General features: G+C 37.2%; 2 protein-coding genes and 1 long non-coding RNA gene across 3 annotated transcripts; 1 reads left to right on the top strand and 2 right to left on the bottom strand.

The window, feature by feature from the left end:
- Window positions 1-4609: 4609 nt before the first annotated feature.
- On the bottom strand, window positions 4610-4903 carry LOC122013750 (auxin-induced protein 15A-like). The gene has a single exon (XM_042569977.1). It carries the CDS (start codon window positions 4901-4903, stop codon window positions 4610-4612), a length of 294 nt encoding a protein of 97 aa, XP_042425911.1.
- A 1332-nt stretch (window positions 4904-6235) lies between these two features.
- LOC122017962 (protein FMP32, mitochondrial-like) lies at window positions 6236-9883 on the top strand. Its single transcript, XM_042575690.1, has 7 exons — window positions 6236-6719; window positions 6791-6922; window positions 7010-7069; window positions 8842-8918; window positions 9020-9076; window positions 9443-9509; window positions 9595-9883. Exons 1-7 carry the CDS (start codon window positions 6522-6524, stop codon window positions 9721-9723), a joined length of 720 nt encoding a protein of 239 aa, XP_042431624.1. The 5' UTR covers window positions 6236-6521; the 3' UTR covers window positions 9724-9883.
- A 5455-nt stretch (window positions 9884-15338) lies between these two features.
- LOC122017998 lies at window positions 15339-16242 on the bottom strand. Its single transcript, XR_006121520.1, has 3 exons — window positions 16208-16242; window positions 15465-15548; window positions 15339-15366 (listed from the first exon to the last, which is right to left on the bottom strand). It is a non-coding gene; the product is annotated as an uncharacterized LOC122017998 (long non-coding RNA).
- Between the last annotated feature and the right edge of the window lie 4861 nt (window positions 16243-21103).

Here is a 21103-nt window from a genome sequence, read left to right as displayed (position 1 = left end):
GTCGCTTAGTGTTATCTGCATATGTTTCTGCCTTCTAAATCTGATAATGTAATTCGTCTCTAATAGCCACGGATATTTAATTATCCATCGCTATTAGCGACGAGTATTTAATTATCCGTCGTCCATCACTATTAGCGACGGATTAAATTTCTATCACAATATTTGGGATAGTAGGGCACAATCGCTGCCGATCTTCCTTACGCATTGGTTTTCTCTTCACATCATTTCTCTTGTTGCTCTGGCGATTACTCCGCCGACTTCTCTTTCTCCGACTTAAGGTACATTCTCCTCCTCTGACTTCTCTTCCTTACCCCCGCCAAGCACTGCCTGGACATGATTGATGACCTCTACCTAGTCGCGGCCAGCGGCCTTTGCTTGGGCGCACTCAGCGGCCTCTGCTTGGTCGCGCTCAATGACCTTTGCTTGGCCTCTCTCAGCGGCCTCTGCCAGGTCGCGGTCGGCAGCCTTTGGCAGACTACAGTCGCGACCAACAACCTCTTGCAGGCCACGACCTCGACCAGCAGCCTCTTACATGCCACGGCCATAGCCAGCAACCTCTGGCAGGCCGCGACTACGACCGGCTGCCTTTGGCAGAGTTACTTCGGGGCTAGCAGATTATTTTTCTCTTGCACAATCATGTAAATACTCTACTAGTATATTTTTTATGTGTATATACATGCTATTTATTTAGATACTATATTTCTTATTTAGATAACTATTAGATTGATATTACCTGCATGATTAACCATATTGATATTACGTGCATGATTAACTATGTTTGAAAATATAATAATGTTTAGTTTGACATGATTAACCATAATTCAAATTTTATTCCCTTTAGGATACAATATATATGAACAAGGCTTGGATGTACAATAGGTTAGAAAATGGATTTATTAGTCAAGAATTTTTTGCTGGGGTTGAAGAGTTTGTGAACTTTGCTAAGTCTCATCCAGAATGTTTGAAAAGTGACGAAGATATAGAATTATTTTAATGTTTGTAAACTATCCATGTAATCAATGTAGATATAGAAATACGGCTTTCCGTGATGAGGATACAATGAAAACTCATATATGTAGATATGAATTTGTTTCAAATTATTACAACTAGTATTGTGATGGAGAGTCGTACGTATTTGAAGAAACTAAACCTTCCATTGCTTCATCGTCCTACCCGATTGCTCCAGAGGAATCATTTGTTGATGTAAATGCAATACAATCAATGGTTTATAATGCAATGAATGCATATGATCAATCAAACATAGAGGAAACACCTACGCTAGAAGTTTAGAAAATGCATGACATGTTGAAGGCTAGTGAGAGAGAATTGTGGTAAGGCATTCCTTCTGGCTATTCTCAACTATCAACTACTGCAAGATTATTGAATATGAAGGTAGAACATCATTTCTCTGAACGATGTTATGATGAAATATATCAATTGATGTCAGAGTTGCTTCTCACTTATAATTGCATGACTGATAGCTTCTACAATACAAAGAAATTGATTAGAAATTTGGGTTTACCAGTAGAGAATATTCATTATTGTATCAATAATTGCATGATCTTTTGGAATGGAGATAGCGAACTGATGGAATACAGAATTTGTAATCAGCCTCGTTATAAGTAGAGTAGTCTCATGTTTGGAAAGAAGAAGAAAAATATTCCCTTGAAAGTCATGTATTACTTCCCGTTAACTGCTAGGCTCCAACGCCTGTAATCATCTACCACAACTCCCAGGGCGTAGCGCAGACGGTGGGCGCATGGTATCTCTAGCGTAATGGTCAGGGGTCGATTCTCAGAAACTGACGACCTGGGGTTTACCCCGCCATGCGCCTATGGCCTGTGTACCTGCATGAACCTCCCTCCATATCCGTGGGGTCGGCACTAGGGGGGCCGCTAAGGTAGCGGATCTACCTTTTTTTTGTAATCATCTACCACAACAGCAAGTCACATGAGGTGGCATCAAAACCATGTACACGAGGGCGATAAATGTGTCATTCTTATGATTCACCAGTGTGGAAACATCTTGATACAATATTTTCCTCCTTTGCAATGTATTTGTATTTTTTGTACACGGACAGCTAAATTACAGAGACCTCCCACTTGTTGGGAGATATTTAATAAAACTTATAAGAAGAAGGATGAGTCATTTGTTGATGAGCATTCCTCAACAATTAACATAAGTATATTAAATTTCGTGAATATAATTGCACACTTTATGTGGAGGTTACTAAAAATATTATTTTGGCATACGAAGCAATGACCACTAGGGTTGTTGAGGTGTCTCAACCTAATGCAGAGGGAGAGGAGTCACAACCTCTTTCCACTGATGCAGTTAATGACATTTATTATGATGTCATCGGTGGAAAGAAGAAGACATTCCTCTATGGGCTTGACTCTCAGGCCAAAGTTATGTATGAGCGAATGAGGACTCCAGGGATCAGGGATTGTCCTACTTCCTCTTCCTCATCTAGTGAGGTATGAGAATTGTGGGAGGAAAATGAGGACTTGCAAACGCGACTATCGTCATTGGAGCAGACAATGGTCGGGAGGGACATAGAGATACGAGACATGCGGCGGTGACAGACTCAGACTAAGACAATAGTTTGTCATATGCAAGTATTTACAGCGACGTTATCTCCGAATTCACATATGATTGCCCCACATCATTTGGAGTCCTAGGACACACAGGATCCTAATGAGTCCCCTACATAGTATATTATTTTGAGGTATATATAATTTATCTTAACCTTTAATTCAATTAAAAAATAATATATTTTTTTGTTAATAATTATATGCATATATGATAGACTTATATATTTCATATTTGACATGTATTTTTAAAAATATTCGTTAGCTAAACTACTTATTAGTTTATAAATAGCTTATCCTTCATAGTTTAATATCGCATTTTCTATTCACAACTAATCTTAATAATATTTCATGCAGGACGTAGAAGCGATAGTTCCTTATTTTGCTTAGAATGTATTGTATTGGATTACGATCTATTGGAGAAACTTTATCTTGTATTAGACTCGGACATGTGTTTGGATTTTACTATTATGTATCTAGTTCAGTTTAGTTCAACTAGATTGTTGTGCTTTTTGTGATGTGTTGTGAGTTTGTTATAATGTAATTTTTGATGTGTAGTAAGGTTTGTTGTTAAGTATTATGAGTTTGATGTGTACTGATTTTTATTAATATGTAAACAAGGAAAACTTTAAAAAAAAAGAGAATCAGGAAACCTGAACAATAAATTAGCGATGGAAAATTGACTTTCCGTCGCTATTAGCGACGGTTTATTTCTAAATTCCGTCGTTATTAACGACATAAAGTCAATTTTTCGTCACTAATATCACGGACGATATGAACGATATTTATAAAATTAAATAACCAAATAGCGACGGATATTTTAACAATCCGTCACTAACCCTCTGTTTGGGAGGAGGTGAGTAAAGGGGAGGGAAAGGGAAATATGGGTAAACAAAATTTTTACACTTGTTTGGGAGAGAGTGAGCAATGAAGGGGAAGGGGAGAGAAGGGTAAAGTTTCCCCTTGCATGCTCGGGAATCAGCGAAATTCCTTACACCCCAAATTGGGGGGTAAGGAAGGGTAAGGAAAAATTATCTCAATTTTATCCTTATTTATATTTTCACATGCAGATTTATTAAAAAAATAAGAGGATATTTTTGTAAATTTATATATTTAACCTTCATTTCCATCCCTTTGAACTTTCCCTCCCTTCCAAACAAGGGCAAGATAAATATATTACTTTCCTTCCCTTCCCCTCCCTTCCCCTTCCATCCTCTTCCATTAATGAACCTTACCTCACCCTATCCAAACAGAGGGTAAATAGCGATGAATTTTTAAATATTCCGTCGCAAATAGTGACAGATTTTAAATATGCTGTCGCTATTTTGCGACGGTTTGTCTAAATATCCGTTTCTATTGGAAACGAATATTTAAATATTTAATCGCTTATAGAGACGGACATTTAAATATTGTTCCGTTTGACTTTTAGCGATATAAATTTAAATATCCGTCAATAAATTTTTCGACGGATGTCTAAATCACCGTCGGTAATGTAGTAACGACCTATATATGGCCGACGAAACACTTTCCGTCGCAAAATTCATTTAGAGATAGAAAAAATCCGTCTCTATTTTTTATATTTTTTGTAGTGAAATGAGATCGCACCGAAGTCTGTTATAGTGCCAACCTCTAGAGTATCACGATTATCTAAACTGAACAAAAATAGTAAAGAATGGTTTATGCAGATGAATTTATTATTTATATATGCAAAATCAAATAAGGGTTGATGTGTGTCATAGGTGGATATATAACATATATATACAAGTATAATAATAATCATCATCGAGTGATTAATTAGAGGAATTCAACATGTCTTCCTAAAGTAATAGGTTGACATTTGTATGTATTCATTCATGAGAGGACGTCAAACTATCAAATTGAAGTCAAGGCATAATCCATTTGACTTTGAGACATCTAGCATGAAACTTGGAATGATATACGAGAGCAAGACAGCTGACCAAGGACTATTAATTGTGCATATATATGATTGTGATTAATTAATTAAGTCACACCAGTAATTAATTGTGATTAAGTATCTTTTGGAGCTCATCAGCACAGCAAGGCACGACCAGCACGCCCTCCTGCTCATACCCGAACTCCTCCTCCGCTCTCTCCAGCAGCCTCATGAACTCCGGCCGCCCCAGCTCAGTCACCTCCACGATGAACCTCTGCAGCTCGCGGCCCTCGACCGCCATGGCGTGCACCGCGACGTGGCCTGTCTTCACGTCATCCGGCACTCGCTCCTCCTTCCTAAAGCCACCCTGCAGCCTTCTCTGCAGCTTCCTCATCCCACTCTTCAAGTAATTAGCCATGGATAGCTATGGAAGCATGGAGTACTCCTCTACTTCTACTAGGCTAGCTATTTATCGGCACTACTCCCTGCTCTGTCACTTTCTCCTCCCGATCTGGACGCCTATGGAACATGGAATCAAGACTCGAGTACTCGTACGATCGACATTCTTCCTTGGAACTAATCGAGTTTGAAGTGAAACAAGAAGTGGGGGAATAGAGCTGAGAAATAATTGAATGCTCTTCGTTGGCTTCTCGCTGTGTTGTTATATATGGTCCGAAAGAGAAAACTCGGTGGCAAAACGGAAGAAATGTCGTACATGCCCTGTTGCAGTTGCTGGCGGAATCGATGGGATGCGAGTAATGGTGATGAATACTTGACAGCGAGTAGAAGACAAGGATGCTTCGATCATGGGATGTCGGGTCACTTCAGTGAGAGATACTTGGCCTGAACATATTTTTGGAGTCATCTGTTCTGATGGTAATGGCTGAAGCATGGGAAGGGAAAGCCTGAGAAAGGGTTGGCGATGTGTGCGTCGAAAGTCAACAGTTAGGCACCCTGACAATTACACGTCGAATTCAAGCGGGATTATGGGAACGAGTAATTAATGGATAGATCGTGGATGCATGATATTTTAAAAATAAAAATATCATGCACCACGTGACTATGGTGCAGTGGCAAACATATACCTTGGACTTCTCTAGAATTCAAAATTTGGAGAGTAAAAAATTTGTATTCCGCATTTGAATTATTAAGACTGCTAGATCATTACGTGGAAAATTTATGTGAGACTTTACCGTTGCATGACCTAAGGGCATTTTTTTTATGAGGTTCTTAATTTTCTCTTTCCTTATTTTTACTGACGTGTCAACGAAAATAAGGAGCTGAGTTCGAAATTTCGAACCCAATTTTGTTTTTGAGATGCCCTAATTCTCATTTCCTTATGTGCTAATCCGTCAATCTCCTCCCTTATTTTGCTCCGATAGAGAGTGAAATTAAGAATGGATGGCTTTGCTCGTCACGTCACGTAGTAAATTATTGATACTAGTCATTGTGCACGGATAAATTATATAAAATGAATATTTATTATCAAATAATTAAATAATATTATTCGATACTAATACGATTATTCTATAAAAAAATTAATATGAAAATAAAGTAAAGGAGAGAACGATGGAAAATTATAGTGAGAAGAAAGCGATGGAAATAGTAAAATTAGATTACGTTTGAAAAGATAAAAAGTTAAAATTGTTTTATGTTTTATGTTGTATGTTGTGTCAGCAATACAATAAATGAAATAAACAATACTATAATAAATATTATATATTTGCAATCATAAATCATAATTTGAGTAGCGATCCTCTGAGGAGAGTGGCGCTCGCCGCCTCTCATTTCTCCTAGGGCTAGGCCGCATCCTTTTTTGTTTTTTCTTCCCCGGGAGCTCCACGAGAGCCGCCGCTGCCGCTGCCGCCGCCTCCGCCTCCTTTTTCTCCTGGTGTTTCACAAGGGCCGCGGCCGTTGCCTCCTTTTTTTCTCCTGAAACTTCGCCACCTCCCTTTTCTCCTAAAGTTTCACAGCAAAGGGATTAGAAGCATTGCCTCTTTTTTAGCTTCTCTTCTATATCGTTTTTGCATATATCAATGCCACGTGTATCCCTCGCATCCCTCATTTTTAGGAGAGGCGGTGTTAATCTAGGGTTTCATTGTTTGTCGTTGATGCGGCCCGTTGATTTTCATTTATCCGATTCTTCTCCACTCTTACGACACTTCTCTTCGCAGCTTGTGAAGACTAATGGAAATAGAGTAAATAGAGTTTACCTTGTGGACACGTTAGCTTTGGTTGGTTCTATACACTGTATTATATTTGCATATGGCGTTTTACAGGTGACTAAGTGTTTGAATTTTTGCAGGTTAGGAAATTAGAAACACAAGGATTGCCTACTAAGCAAGCAGAGGCTATCACATCAACTATCACAGAGACTTTGAATGATAGTTTAGAGAACGTGATACAGTCATTTGTATCAAAATCTGAGATGGATAAGGTTTATGACTTCTCTTTTTATTTATTTTTTTAGGTTTACTATGTCATTATTTACAAAAATTGATAACTTATTTAATGTTTTATATAGATTGAGATGATTCAAGATTCTAATTTATCAAAATTCAAGTCTGAAATAAAGAGCACTCAGGTAATAAGTGTAGATATATCTCATACTTTGTTTAACTAATTGACAAATAATTTTATCTATTTTGAAGATTACCATGCCATAAATAGTTATTCTTTTTTATTTGTTTGATTCTTAATATTTGTATTTAGCTAATTGAATTTTTTTTTGTCCATTAAAGTGTTTTGTGTATAAAAAGTTACAACTTATATGATTCTTATGAACTCTAAAATATGTTATAGCATCATTATTTTGTCGACACTACTTATTGTCAACATTCTTTCTCGGAATCATATACTTAATAAGTTCATGTTAATATTTTTACTTTCCAACTAGTTGATTTATATTATAGAAGTTCATGCTAGTATTTTACTTCTTAACTAATTGGTCTGCTAGTCATTATCATTTATTTGAAATTTTCATGTATAATACTTTACTTGCCCACTGATAATTGAAATTTTCATACATAACTGGTTCATTGTGAAGATTTAAGGCTAGGAATTTTTATTTATAAATTTTTTGTTTTTGAAAAAATTATGGCTTGGCATAGTTTTAAACTCTATTTTTATGTATAGGTTAAGCATTGGTAGATTAGATCAAAACTTCATTTTGTCATTAGTTAGTTTATTATTTGTTGGTACAAATGTTTTTGCCTTTTTTTTCTGTTATTATGGTTACTTGTATAAAGTCAAGTGGCCTTTTATCTCCCCACAAATTAGAGAATGCCTTGGGTTAGAGAAATATATTTAGATGTTGTGTTGAAAATATACAAAGTGTATCTATTTTGAGTCATAGTTATTTCCTAATGTTATCTTCACAATTGTTGTTTATTAGTTTGTCATCATTATGAAATTCTAAAAGGGAGATTCTTTACCAAATAATCCCTTCATGCTATACGCAACAATTATTTTTTTTTTTTTTAGTGAATGCCTCCAATCATGTTGAATGTATGTAGCCAATTATCCCTAGTTTCAATGTGAAATGAGAATTTAGTTTTGGGGAAAGAGATGTAATCAAAAAAATGCATAAAGGTGCTTTGGAGTTTGAACCTCATGCCAAGCTTGAGTTTAGGCTGTGAAAATTTTCAAATCTTAATATGATAGTGACTTATGTTGTTTGTTCATTTTGCCTTATTGTTGTGAAAAATAGAATAAAAGGTTATCAAATTACAAATGATTTATTAATAATGCAAATTAAATTCTACAACAATTATGTCTTAAGTATTTGAGTGGGTAAATGGATTATTTATCCCTCTACCATGTTTTATCATGCTATACTGCTATATGTTTTACTTGAGCTGAGCTTTTAGGTAGTATAAAATTATGATTATGATAATATTTCAGATTTAAGTGACGTTGGATTGTATTTAGGCTTCTATCTTTATGTCCTAGTTTAGTTTGAAGATTAGATTTAATTTTTTAGCCTTAATTTTTATTGTACTTTTGTATTTAGACTCAATGACATTGTCTTTACAATTGAAATTGTCATTAATCATACAATTTTATTATTAGAATTTGATTAATCTTTTATAAATATCAAAGTAGTGAATCAATGTCTCTAAAAATAATATTATTTTATTTCATGACTAATAATATTAGTAGTTCTATTTTTTGGTTAAAATGGTTATTGTCAAATAACTGTCAATTAATTAGATTATTTTATTATATTTTTTTATGGCATTTCATAATGTTATTTAAAAAATGCTAAATTTACCAATGATGTAATTCTATTTTTTCATTCAAACCTTATTATCTTATCATTGTTAATTACACTTATAAGTTATCTTTTGATTACAGGAGCATCATTTTTCATCTTTGCAACGAGAGACTGGAAAACTTCAAGGGGATATTGAGAAATTGCGAAGTGAACTTAGGTGTGATTGATATTTAAATTTTTAATACATCAATAAAGTAATTGCACTAAAATTTCAAGTTCTATCATGATGAAATTTAATTATTGATTTATTTTGGGCAGATATGAAGTGGATAAAGTTACTGCCGGACATCGTTTGGATTTAAATCTTGAAAGAGGGTAATAAATTGGTTTATGTTTTTTGTCATAAGTTTTTTTTTAAGTTTGCTTTGTTTTGTATTTATTGAAGGCACTATTCTACTTTGAACTAGTAGGTTGTTAATGTTGGTTTAAACTTGGTAGATTTGCTTTAGAAATAATAAATTAATCACCAAGCGTGTTGATTTATAATCTAATATAGATTTTTTATAAATTACCTTTCAGCATTCATTATAATCGTGTTTTTTGTATCATGTTTCTAAATCATTTTTGCTTTCTGGGAATGTCTAAAAGGCTATGCATTTATTAGTAGAATAACATTAAGTTTATAATGTACTACAACAGATTGTGCTTAACTTTCCTAAAACTTTTCTTTTCTTTATTTAGGCGCATACGTGATGAACTAGCTACGCAGGCTACTGAAAACAATGAACTCACTAATAAACTTGACCGGGTAAAGTACTTCATAACAGTATATTTTGATAGTTTTCGTTTATTTAATGTTAATAATTTGATTTATTTTTTTTATTGTTCATTAGGAAATTCACTCATTGAGAACACAATTAGAGACTGCAAAGTACGATGTTATAAAATACTGCGTTGGTACTATTGTTTCAATATCAACAGTTGGTCTTGCTTTTGTGCGTATTTGGATGAAAAATCTGTGAACATTTGGTGATCTTTTGATACAAATTATTTTTTCTTTAGCATAGAAAGTATTCCTTTTGGATATAAAATTGTGAGTCATATTTCATGGATTGAGACTTAATCAATCAGGTTGATGTTTATTGGTGATTAACAAAGGCAATTAGAAATTAATTTCCAACATTTTTTAATCTTGTTTGAGGTTTCAGCCAAGCAATCTTTGCAATCTGTATATAAGCTAAGACCTTGCTTAGCAAATGAAAGTGCTTATCTATTTATGCTGAGGCACTTTTAATGGTTCTATTAAAAAAAAAAAATGTGTCATCCATGTGAATCTAAAATATTTTGAGGTATCAATTTATTAAATTGCTTTCAATAATATTCGTTTATTTTAATCTCAAATTTATCAGATGCACAAAGAACTCTGTGTAATTATCATAGTGACTCTTTTAACTTCTTTGGACTACTGATTTAGGGTTTTTTTTTATGCTATCTAACAATTATTGAAATTATCTTTACCTGAGCAACAAATTCAGGGCTGAATTCTGTTATGTGAATTTAATATCAATCAATGGATATGATAAACTTTCTAAGTTTTATGTTGAGCAGTAATTCAATAATAAACTTAGCAGTGACCTTAAGTAGTTCCAAAGGTGTCACTAAGATTATGGTACAATGGTAGGATATTTAGATTGTCATTCAGACATTCATGATTTTATTTTCAGTTATAGTGAATTTATAAGAATTTTTTTTTCAAATGGGGTGCTTAATCAAATGATGTTGGATTTCTTGATCGTCTGTTGTGAGTGTTTTTTGATTTATCTTTTAGTAGTCGATGTAAAAATTTTATGGACCGGATCGGTTATTATATCCAACGAGGTTAGTTGAATTTATTTTTTTTACGGTTTTTTTTTTAAGGAGTTCTGAAGGTAAGATCGGATTTGTTTTTTAGTAATCTACTTTATATAATTAATGATCAAATAGAAATTTTGATAAATTACATAATTCCTTTAATATTTTTTTAAAATAATATTTTTTTTATTCCACGTAAACGAGAGTACTACACGGACTTCTGCAAGGTAAATAATGTCAGGTACAATCGTGACCATTTAATTAATTTAGTATTAATTTTATATGAATTATTAAATTATTTTTAAAATAAATTTAATTAATTCGATATTAACTGAAATAATTAATTTTTAATTTGATTTTAGTCAACTTTATTTCGATTCGGTTATTAAATTAATTTATAATTAATTTAATTAATTTATAGAATGCTCATCGGATAGTGTCAATATTATCATATAAATGCTGAGATGGTTGGCGACAATAGTGATTTAAAACTTTCGTCGATTGCGTGCTTATCTATAATACCTCAATATGTAGGGGAAATAAAAACATACACCATAATAGAGAAGACAAGCACAAAGATAAACCGATTTAATGTGGTTCCGAACTTTTAATTTCTACTCCACGAAAGAAAAGACAAGTAAAATGATAAACTGATTTAATGTGGTTTGAACATCGGATTAATTTTTCATGGCCTGTAGTCCTAGCGAAATCACAACTACTTGTCTCCTACTGTATAGTATACAAAGACAGAGAAATTTTTTACAACACCTATTCTTGTACCAGCAATGTTTGTCTCCAAAACTAAAGATCAAATGTAAATGAAATAATTTATAAACTAAATCTTAGCTTTTAATCATTGTTAGTTGCTTTGTAGTTTGGAAATGTTATAACACTTTTGCCTCCAGAACTTCCAAAAATTGACTCCAAAAATCTTCTATATTGTTTTGAAGTTAATTTTCACCTATTAGTCAACTAATCATCATTATTATTTGATTGTTTCACTAAATTTGATCGTTACACTTGTAGAATCGCTCTTAGCAATTCTATTTGACCATGAATAGTCGACATGTTCAAGAGTCAATATATGCTCAAATAGTCGAGAGTCGTAGTCGACTCAAAAATATTTTGTTCGCTACTATAATGTCATCAATTAACTACTCAAACTCATCAATCGACTGATGAACAATCAATCGAGTCCCCAATCAATTAACTACTCAAACTCATCAGTCTCTTGCTTTAAGGCGGAAGCCTCCGTCTGTGCTTTATGGAGATATGCCTGAAGAGACTTGATGGTGGCCTGATCCTGATCATGATCCCACTGCGCCTTGAACGTTTTATCCCGGTCAGCACTGGCGACCAGGTCGACCTGGGCAACTTCCAGGTCTTTCTGCAAGGCTTTATGAGACTCCTGGAGTGCCTCCAAATCCGCAGAAAGAGCAGCCAACTTGGAGTCCTTCTCCTTCAGCTAAGTTGCCATCTGACAACGACGTTGCCCCTCCGAATTCAACCTGGAGTCGCTGGTCTGCAGGGCCGCTTGCAGCTCTTTTATCTTCTCGGTGAACTCCTGAGCCAGGTCCCGGGCAGACTGAGCAGACTCCCCAGTCGCGTGCAGATAAGAATCCAGTGGGTCAAACGGGTCGCAGGGAGTCAGCGGCAACTCTAATTCTCGGACGCGAGCCTTCAATGACTCGACTTCTCGAAGCAGGTCAGCGGCAAAATGGGTCAAGCATAGGCCACTGGAGCAGGCCTGCCCGATAAAAAGAAGAAAATCAGCAATAATGTCAAAGTTAAGTCGAGAAAAGGAAAAACTCACCGATATAATATGTTGGGAAGCTAGATCCAGACTCTCCCACCGAGAGGCGACACAGAACTGCTCGTTGGCTGATTGCCAAAGAGTGGCTAAGTCGCCGAGCAGCAAAATTTTGTCGCGGACTGGAATGTCACAAGTCTCTGCTGAAATCCCCACAGGATCTGATTTGACTTTGGAGGGTAGGCGCCAAGAAGATGTGAAATCCTGTTCGTTCCTTTGGGGTCGAGCCCTGATGCGAGCAAATGATGACGAGGGGGCGGCAGGTAGAGAAGGGGACACAGAGCCCCCAGGCTGGTCTCCAGTAGAAGGACCAACCTGTTCAAGAGCCAAAACCGATATAGGAGTGGGGGCCGGGACTTCCGCCACCCGAGGGGACTCCTGAGCTGGAACTCTGGCTGTTTGCGGTTGGACTTTAGGAAGCTTGGAAGAAGTCCGCTCAAGTGAGTGAAGAGGACAAGACTGGGTCGAAGGAGCGGCTCTCTTACGTTTGCGCTGGAGTCGCAGACGTTTGTCTGGAGGAGGAGAGGGTGCCCGCTCTTTCTCAATGGGCTCCAGAGCGGCAGGGCCAGCCTCAGAAGGACCTGCTGGCGCAGAAGGGCCTGCTGGTAGAAGTAATGGGGTGGAGGACTCTGAGGACTCCTCCGCGATTTCATGAGAGGAAGTAGCTGAAGGGGCAACTAGGCCCTTCTCAACCTCCTCACCCACAGCCTTCAGAAGGTCGCTTGGCACTCGGGCTGATCCCTTTGAGTAGGCCCGGAACATAGCAGCCTCTGCAAAGCAAGAAGGAAATACCTCAGTTAGTGAAGACTGGTAGAAGGAAAAGCAACATCTTACCAAAAGGAGCTTCTATATCTGCTGGGACCGGGCTGAGTCCAAAAAAGTGTTGAAAGCCTTCTCGTAAAATTATAGACAAGAGAAGTTGGACTCCTTGTAGTTTCCCTGAAGCTAAGAAGCAGGTAGGCTGGTGCTTATGTTCAGACAATTCAAAAGCGGTGGGAAGAGTGGAACGCCACTGGGTCGGCCAAGATACCAACTCGGGCAGCCATATAAAGAAAAAGCGAGACTTCCAACCTTTGTTGGAGGAAGGCATATCCGAGAAGAATTTACATCCAGTCCTGGATTGCACCATGAAAATTCTTCTCGAATATGCCTTCCTGGTGGTCTGGGTGCGGCCCTGGAAGCGAAACAGACCCTCACTATGTTGGCGAGGAGTGAAGAAATAGTGGAATAAGCGGGCAGACCAGGAAAGTTTGCAAACTTCGCATAGAACTACGAAGCCGCACAGAATCCTTATGGAATTGGGGGTCAGCTGGCCCAAAGAAAATTTGAAATAACGGCTTACATCAGAGAACAGAGGATGGATAGGGAAGCGAAGCCCTGCCACGAACTGTTCCTTATAAAAGGTGGCATAACCTGTCGGAGGAGTAGAGGCTTGGTACAAGGTATTGGGAATGATGATATGCATGTCTCTCGAGATTTCATAGGTGAAGTGAAGATCATCCAGATCCATGCCATTAAAAGTAGAGACTCCAGGGGGGGAGATAATGTTAGGAAAGACCATAAGGAGGAGTTAAATGGAAGTCAGGAACAAAAGGAGGAGGCACTACAACAAAAACCCTCATAGACATCGGTTTTCCACCGATGTCTATTACATTTTCGACCGATGTCTATGAAGGCGATGTAAAAGGTCTGCCATTTTAGACATCGGGTTAAAACCAGTATAGTATCACTTAACGACATCGGGTGTAAAATCGATGTAATATTATATGTTAATAACACCAGTTTTAGCAGCGGTATACGACCGATGTAATATTAGTTAATGACACCGGTTTTGCAGCGGTGAAAAATAGATGTAATATCAGTATAGTTTAACGACACAAATTCGATTTTCGAAATAGTGAAAAACCAATATTATCACCAAGCAAATCATAAAATTAAGTTAATATTATTAATTCACTAAGAAAATCACAAATAAAAATGCACCGATGTATCTAAACACACCAAGTCAATATCTATATAACCAACACATAAATATTCTTCTTACAACATAAAAAGATAATAGATATTGTACACATCAAGTCAGTATCCACAAATTACACATAACTATTCTTCTTGAGGGTGACAACTGATTGGTGATTCTTTGTAAAGGAGGCTTCCATCTTAAAGGAGCCACTGGAGGCTTTGGAACTTTGCAACATCCTTCTTGGCTGTCCTCTCACCATTTAATTGATTCTCCAATTTTCTTACCTGAATAAAATAAAACAAAATAATCTATTATAAGAAATCTTAAAGGGTACCATGCCATTTGGTTAAACTCGCACCTTTGGTTCATCAGGAGGATCATATTGGCCAATCCAGTCCTATGGCCAATCAACAAGATGTGGCATTAAGATTAGACAATGCATGAATATAAAAGCAAAGTTTAACTTACCACAGCAGGAATATCAAGTCCACGAGCAACAACATCAGTGCAGAGCAGTATATACCCTTTTCGGCTTTGCAGAACTCAAAGAATGTACTAGTTCGTTTCTGCTGCTTCTGCTTTCCATGGATATCGAGACAATCGACATGAATGTATCTGAGAAGCTCAGAATGGTACTTGACCGAATTGCATGAGGAGAAGAAGACCATTATCTTCTTCGAAAGGTTCCTCTTAAGAAAAGCATACAAAACCAGAAACCTTTTATTGCTAGGCACGACACAATAGCCCTACTGCAACCCTTCGACGGTCACCTGAGAAAGATGAATTCGTGTCAACCTTGCTATTGACGAAACAACCGAGTAAAAACAATGATAAAATAAATCTGGAGATTACCAGACCTTCCATCATCAACACCTACATATACAGGCTTTTCCTTAAATGACAAGTTCGCAAAATCCTCAACCTGCAATTTTTTTTTTATAAGTTAAAGAAAATGAAAACCAAAATGATTATGAATAGTAGTTAGAAAGAAATAGAAACCTGCTTAGTTTGGATAGCTGTAAATAGAGCAGTTTGCCTTGTCTGCGTATTAGGGAGTGAATGTGATAATTATAAAACATGATGCCAACTTTGCAACACTCCTGTAATAACTATAAACTGAAGGGAACTAAATAGCATACCTTTGGCAGCCGCTTAAATATTTGCTCCATGTCTTCCTCAAAGTTAGCCTCCAATATTCGGTCGGCTTCATCGATTATAAGAAACTACATTTGGTGCACCAACACCCAAAATTAGTATCTCAATGTCAAACAAAGGAACATATGAAAATAATTATTGATCTCGTGGTTAGGATTAAACATGCTAGCAAATAATCATTAGCATGGATATGCGATAAGATGAAACACGCAACTAGTTGGAGAACATAAGTAGAGCTCATTAAAGCAAAAAAGAAAAGAAACAATAGATCATTTAGTAAAAGGAACCCAATGAGTACTGAGGGCATTCAATGGAAAGATATACAATTTCAGTATGCAACCACTTCAAACTACATCCAGTCACCTCCACTTTGCCATTCTAGTATCTTTCTCAATATGGTTAGTATGCTGTGTTGTGCTTAGTTACATTCAATTTCCAAAAACAAATTTCAATAGAACAATGATAAATGAGATTTTCAAAAAACTCTGCTGCCTAAAAATGCAATACCAGAGTTCTGTGTGCTAAAAGAAAGAACAATTCCTCAATCCAATAGTCAACGGTTAAGGTATTGTTTAAATCAGTTCCTCACTACTTTTTCTGCTATCATTCCATATAATTGCATAATTTATCAAAACATAAATGACCAGGAACCAAAACACTGAAAACAAGAATAAGCCAATAATTTAGATACATGGGATCAAATGCTTTACAAAAATAAACCATTTACCATAATTTTACTTATTTGCTCAGCTTTTTTGATCTGCAAATTTGAAATAATCTGTTATACGATAACTGATTTGAAAGAAGCTAAATATAGTGATGCATGGTGTATAGTAGATTATTATGATTTTTCTTGGAATATATAAAATAATTTATTCACACTGTCTTCAAAAAGATTCTACTTATATTAACATAATAAATTTTCAAAAGAATAAAATGAAAGATTCTTCCTTCATTCTTAAACCTCATAAATCTAAGCAGCATGGAGGAGGCATGATTATAATTAAACTTCCACATAATCAATAGATGTGAATTCACATTCTGTGATCCGAATACATTAACACTAATTTATTGAAAGGTTCATTAAACATGAGATTGAAAAGGAACATGAATTCTTCCAAAAAAAAAAAACAATGCTCCAGCTCAAAGGAGGTGCAAAATGTGGGCTAGAGAGCACCTAGAACCTTGGCCTGCATATTCCTTGACCTCTTAGATATAACCACAATCTTGGTAAAAATTAAACAGGATCAAAGCAAAAGGAATAATATTTATCCAACTCCAAGGCATCAAAAGAAAATCAGAATATCAATGGAAGAAGTAACAAATAACATTTGATCTTCACATACTTCAGAACAAATACTATAACAAATTGCCAAATAAAAACAAATGTCACATAATTGCACAAATAAAATTGAAAAAGAAAACCACCGTTTATACAGATAAGACATGTCAATTCCTCACCCAAGTAGAATCTTTTACCACACTTTACCTCAATATTAATAACCATTAAATTGATGGGATAATTGACCAAGATCCTGATACAGATAGTAAAGTGTAATAGCAAAGTGTATAAATACAACCTGATTTAGATTAGGAATACTGAGAGAATGACTAAAATATAGAGAAAATATCAGTGAAATTTGTAAGGTAATCAAGTATAGTATTTCAAGTTCTCTCTGCAATCTATCTAAAACTTACAAAAATTATATTAGTAATTTCTTGTTATCAAAGAGGTTGAGATGAGACATGCATACGACTTACAGAAAACTAGGTGTTATGCAACTTGTATTAGAACAATCTGCTAGCAATGTGTCATATTCTTCTACAAAATAAAATTGTTATTATCTTCTCAGAAAATTGGATAATATGAAAGAGTATCAAAGAATTAACAAGAGATTAATAGAAGTGAACTGATAAGAGTTAAGACTACTGATTTACGAAGGAAAACATACTCATACAGAGGATCCAAATGCAGAAAAATAGGAATAAACATTACAATAGAATTCTTACAAACACAGGAAAATAGGAACAATAATTAAAATTGAATTGTTAATCACATCAAAAGGTCCAAACCAATTCAAGTTTATTCAGTACTACATATAATACAAATAATCATTTAAGTAATCTTCATTGTGAAATCTTTGTAAACATGAATTGCTAAAATTCAATAACCACCTAAATAAAACCAATAGGGAGGAGCTTTAAAAAAAAGGCAAATCTACCAAAACAAAGGAAAATATCTTTGTTTATGTAAAGTAGATACTTTTAATTCCACATTTCTTGCATGCTTGGTTGCTTTCATCTACTGGAAATTGACAAAGCAGAATCAATCAAATGAGAAGGTAAGCAGAAAATATTTTATAGCAAATAGTTGCTTACATGATCAAGAAGTGGAGATATTGCACAAGCATTCACTGGATGTTCTATCACATACGTCTGCAGAGACAATGAAGACAAGAGGGTGATTTTCAGTCCAGGGAGGTGAGAGTATTTATGTAATTAGCATAACACACTACAAACAGACAAGACGCTATGGTGTAATTTCTTATTTCACTTTTTCTTATGAAGTTATAGTCGAAACACATGAACTTATGTTCAATATCCTTAAAAGCATAGCAAAAAATCTACTCTTGGACAAAGAACCCTAATTGTCCCTCCAAAAAAAATGAAGCAGAAGCAAAACCAATCAAAGATTTGTACCTCTGACCTGAGAAGCGAAGTCAAAACCAAGAATAAAAGTAAATACTAAAAAATATTAATAGATCTACACCATCACCTTAATTTAACAAACTTTAAACCCCTCAAAAGAAAGTCTAGCCATCAAAACAACCAGCGCGAAGAAATTCCAACAAAACTCAATCTAGCCCAGAGCCGACCGATTTCCTCCAAGAAAACACTAAGAAACAAGCTAAGCATACAAGGATCAACGAGGGATCACCTCCGCATTTGACGAGAGCCTCCATGAGTGCAGACGATGAAGGAGCAGCCCCGAGGAGCCAAATACGGGCACCAACAGCGAAAACAGCAACCGAATCAAGACGATTTCCGGGGAAAAGGCCGCTGACGAATCAATGGAGAAACCAGAAAGCATGAGGAGAAGAAACCCTAAGAGATGGAGCAACCCGCGAGAGGGCAAAGATGGAAGGGAGAGGAGAAGAGAAGGGGAAAGAGGATATGGATGTGGTCGTTTGGGAAAGCGGGGCATTCCGCAGACCTCACAAGGGAGGGAGTCGTGTGTTGATCCTGATCGGGAGAGGAAGGGGCGTCGATCTAGGAAGGGGAAGGACGGCGCAATCTAGGAAGAGGAAGGTTTAGGTTTGGAGGGAAGAGTGAAGTGTTGTAAATTTTGGCTAAGTATTGATGGAAAAATTAAATTATTTTATTTATCATAGACACCGGGTTTTAAAAACCGCTGTTAAAATCAGTGTCTATTAACGAAAAAAAAGGCGCTCATAGACATCGGCTAAAAAACCGATGTCTATGAGCGAAAATCTGCGCTCATAAACATCGATTTTTGGAAAAACTGGTGTAAAATACTCAAAGACATCGGTTTTTGCTTAAAACCATTGTTGTTCCACTGATGTCTATGAGGGTTTTTCTTATAGTGAGGCAGGGAGCAGAGAGCACAAGGAGTCAAGGAGTCGAAGAAAGCAAGGGAGCAAGAGCAAAAAGAAGCCGACGAAAAATTCCTTGAGGAAGTGGAGGCGGCCCATTTATAGCTGATACCCACGAGGACAAAACTGTCAAATGGCCATGGAAACGGCTCCCCATAAAGGCAGTTTAGAATATTCACGCAAAAGCGAGCGGCACGATTGGCACATAAAACGAAGCATTGAAAAAGAGGTGGGAAACATTAAGTAGGCGCGAAGTACGAGGGTCATCATGAGTTACCTTGGGAAAGAACAATACAGTATTACGAAGCGTTGGGGATTTTCCTACTTTGTTTTTGTTTCACTTTGGCTAAGCTAAAGGGGTGAGCCCCGCTCGGGAGCCAACTCGGGGTACTGAGCGAGCAAAGTCCCAAGTCAGCGAGACTAGTCAGAACGTCATTGAACTCAAAACAAATACCAAGTCGGAGAACAAATACATCGTAGGTCGGATGGCGAACAGATAGCGGGTCGGAACTGAACAGATCTCAAGGAGGGATACAAGCAAATCATCAGTCGGGAAACAAGCATATCCTAAGTTCAGAAACAAGAAACAGAATTCTCAGGAAAGGGATAATAGACGAGAGATAAGTGATTACAGATAACGGTCGATCGAGAAACGGTAGATCGGGAAATGGCAGATTGGGAGATTTCCTAAAGTTATATAACCTTCAAACACAAGAAGTTTCCAAAAGACTACACATTAAAAAGTTTAACATCAAGGCTGGGGATCTAGGGGAGTTACATCACTTGGAGGTTCCTGAATAGTTAGAAAATCATCGTCGTCCACGAAAGAAGGGAAGGCTTCATCGGGAACTTCTTCCAGCAGGCGCTCCCTGTTCAGGAAGTCAGCTGGGGGCGGAGCGAAGAAGTCCTTGCTCAAACAGTTGGCGCACTGCACCCACACCCCCATAGCAGAGCATCTAGTCGGCGAAATCCCCTATCTTCTTCTGGAACACGGGAGACTTAATGTAGGAGATTCTATAATCTTTGAGACGCTCGCCTTCGCCTGATCGGTACTCCACCAGTTCCACCTTCACTTTCTCTGTAGATGCTAGGGTCAACGCCTTCTCTTGCTTTAAGGCGGAAGCCTCCGTCTGTGCTTTATGGAGATCTGCCTGAAGAGACTTGGTTGATCCTGATCCCACTGCGCCTTGAACGTTTTATCTCGGTCAGCACTGGCGACCAGGTCGGCCTGGGCAATTTCCAGGTCTTTCTGCAAGGCTTTATGAGACTCCTGGAGTACCTTCAAATCCGTAGAAAGAGCGGCCATCTTGGAGTCCTTCTCCTTCAACTCGATTGCCATTTGACGACAATGTTGCCCCTCCGAATTCAACCTGGAGTCGCTGGTCTGCAAGGTCACTTGCAGCTCTTTTATCTTCTCAGTGGACTCCTGAGCCAGGTCCCGGGCAGACTGAGCAGACTCCCCAGCCGCGTGCAGATAAGAATCCAGTGGGTCAAACGGGTCGCAGGGAGTCAGCGGCAACTCCAATTCTCGGACGTTTGCCTTCAGTGACTCGACTTCTCAAAGCAGGTTAGCGGCAAAATGGGTCAAGCACAGGCCACTGGAGCAGGCCTACCCAATAAAAAGAAGAAAATCAGCAATAATGTCAAAGTTAAGTCGAGAAAAGGAAAAACTCACCGATATAATATGTTTGGAAGCTAGATCCAGACTCTCCCACCAAGAGCCGGCATAGAACTACTTGTTGACTGATCGCCAAAGGGTGGCTAAGTTGCCGAGCAGCTGAATTTTGTCGCGGACTGGAATGTCACCAGTCTCTGCTGAAATCCCCACAGGATCTGATTTGACTTCAGAGGGTAGGCGCCAGGAAGATATGAAATCCTATTCGTTCCTTTGGGGTCGAGCCCTGGTGCTAGCAGATGACGACGAGGGGGCTGCAGGTAGAGAAGGGTATGCAAAGCCCCCAGGCTAGTCTCCAGTAGAAGGACCAACCTATTCAGGAGCCAAAACCCGT

The sequence above is a fragment of the Zingiber officinale genome, chromosome 8B, assembly GCF_018446385.1.
Source record: "Zingiber officinale cultivar Zhangliang chromosome 8B, Zo_v1.1, whole genome shotgun sequence".
Classification (NCBI taxonomy): domain Eukaryota; kingdom Viridiplantae; phylum Streptophyta; class Magnoliopsida; order Zingiberales; family Zingiberaceae; genus Zingiber; species Zingiber officinale.
The sequence above is the reverse complement of the archived record's forward strand: the minus strand, read 5'-3'. Positions and strand labels throughout refer to the sequence as shown.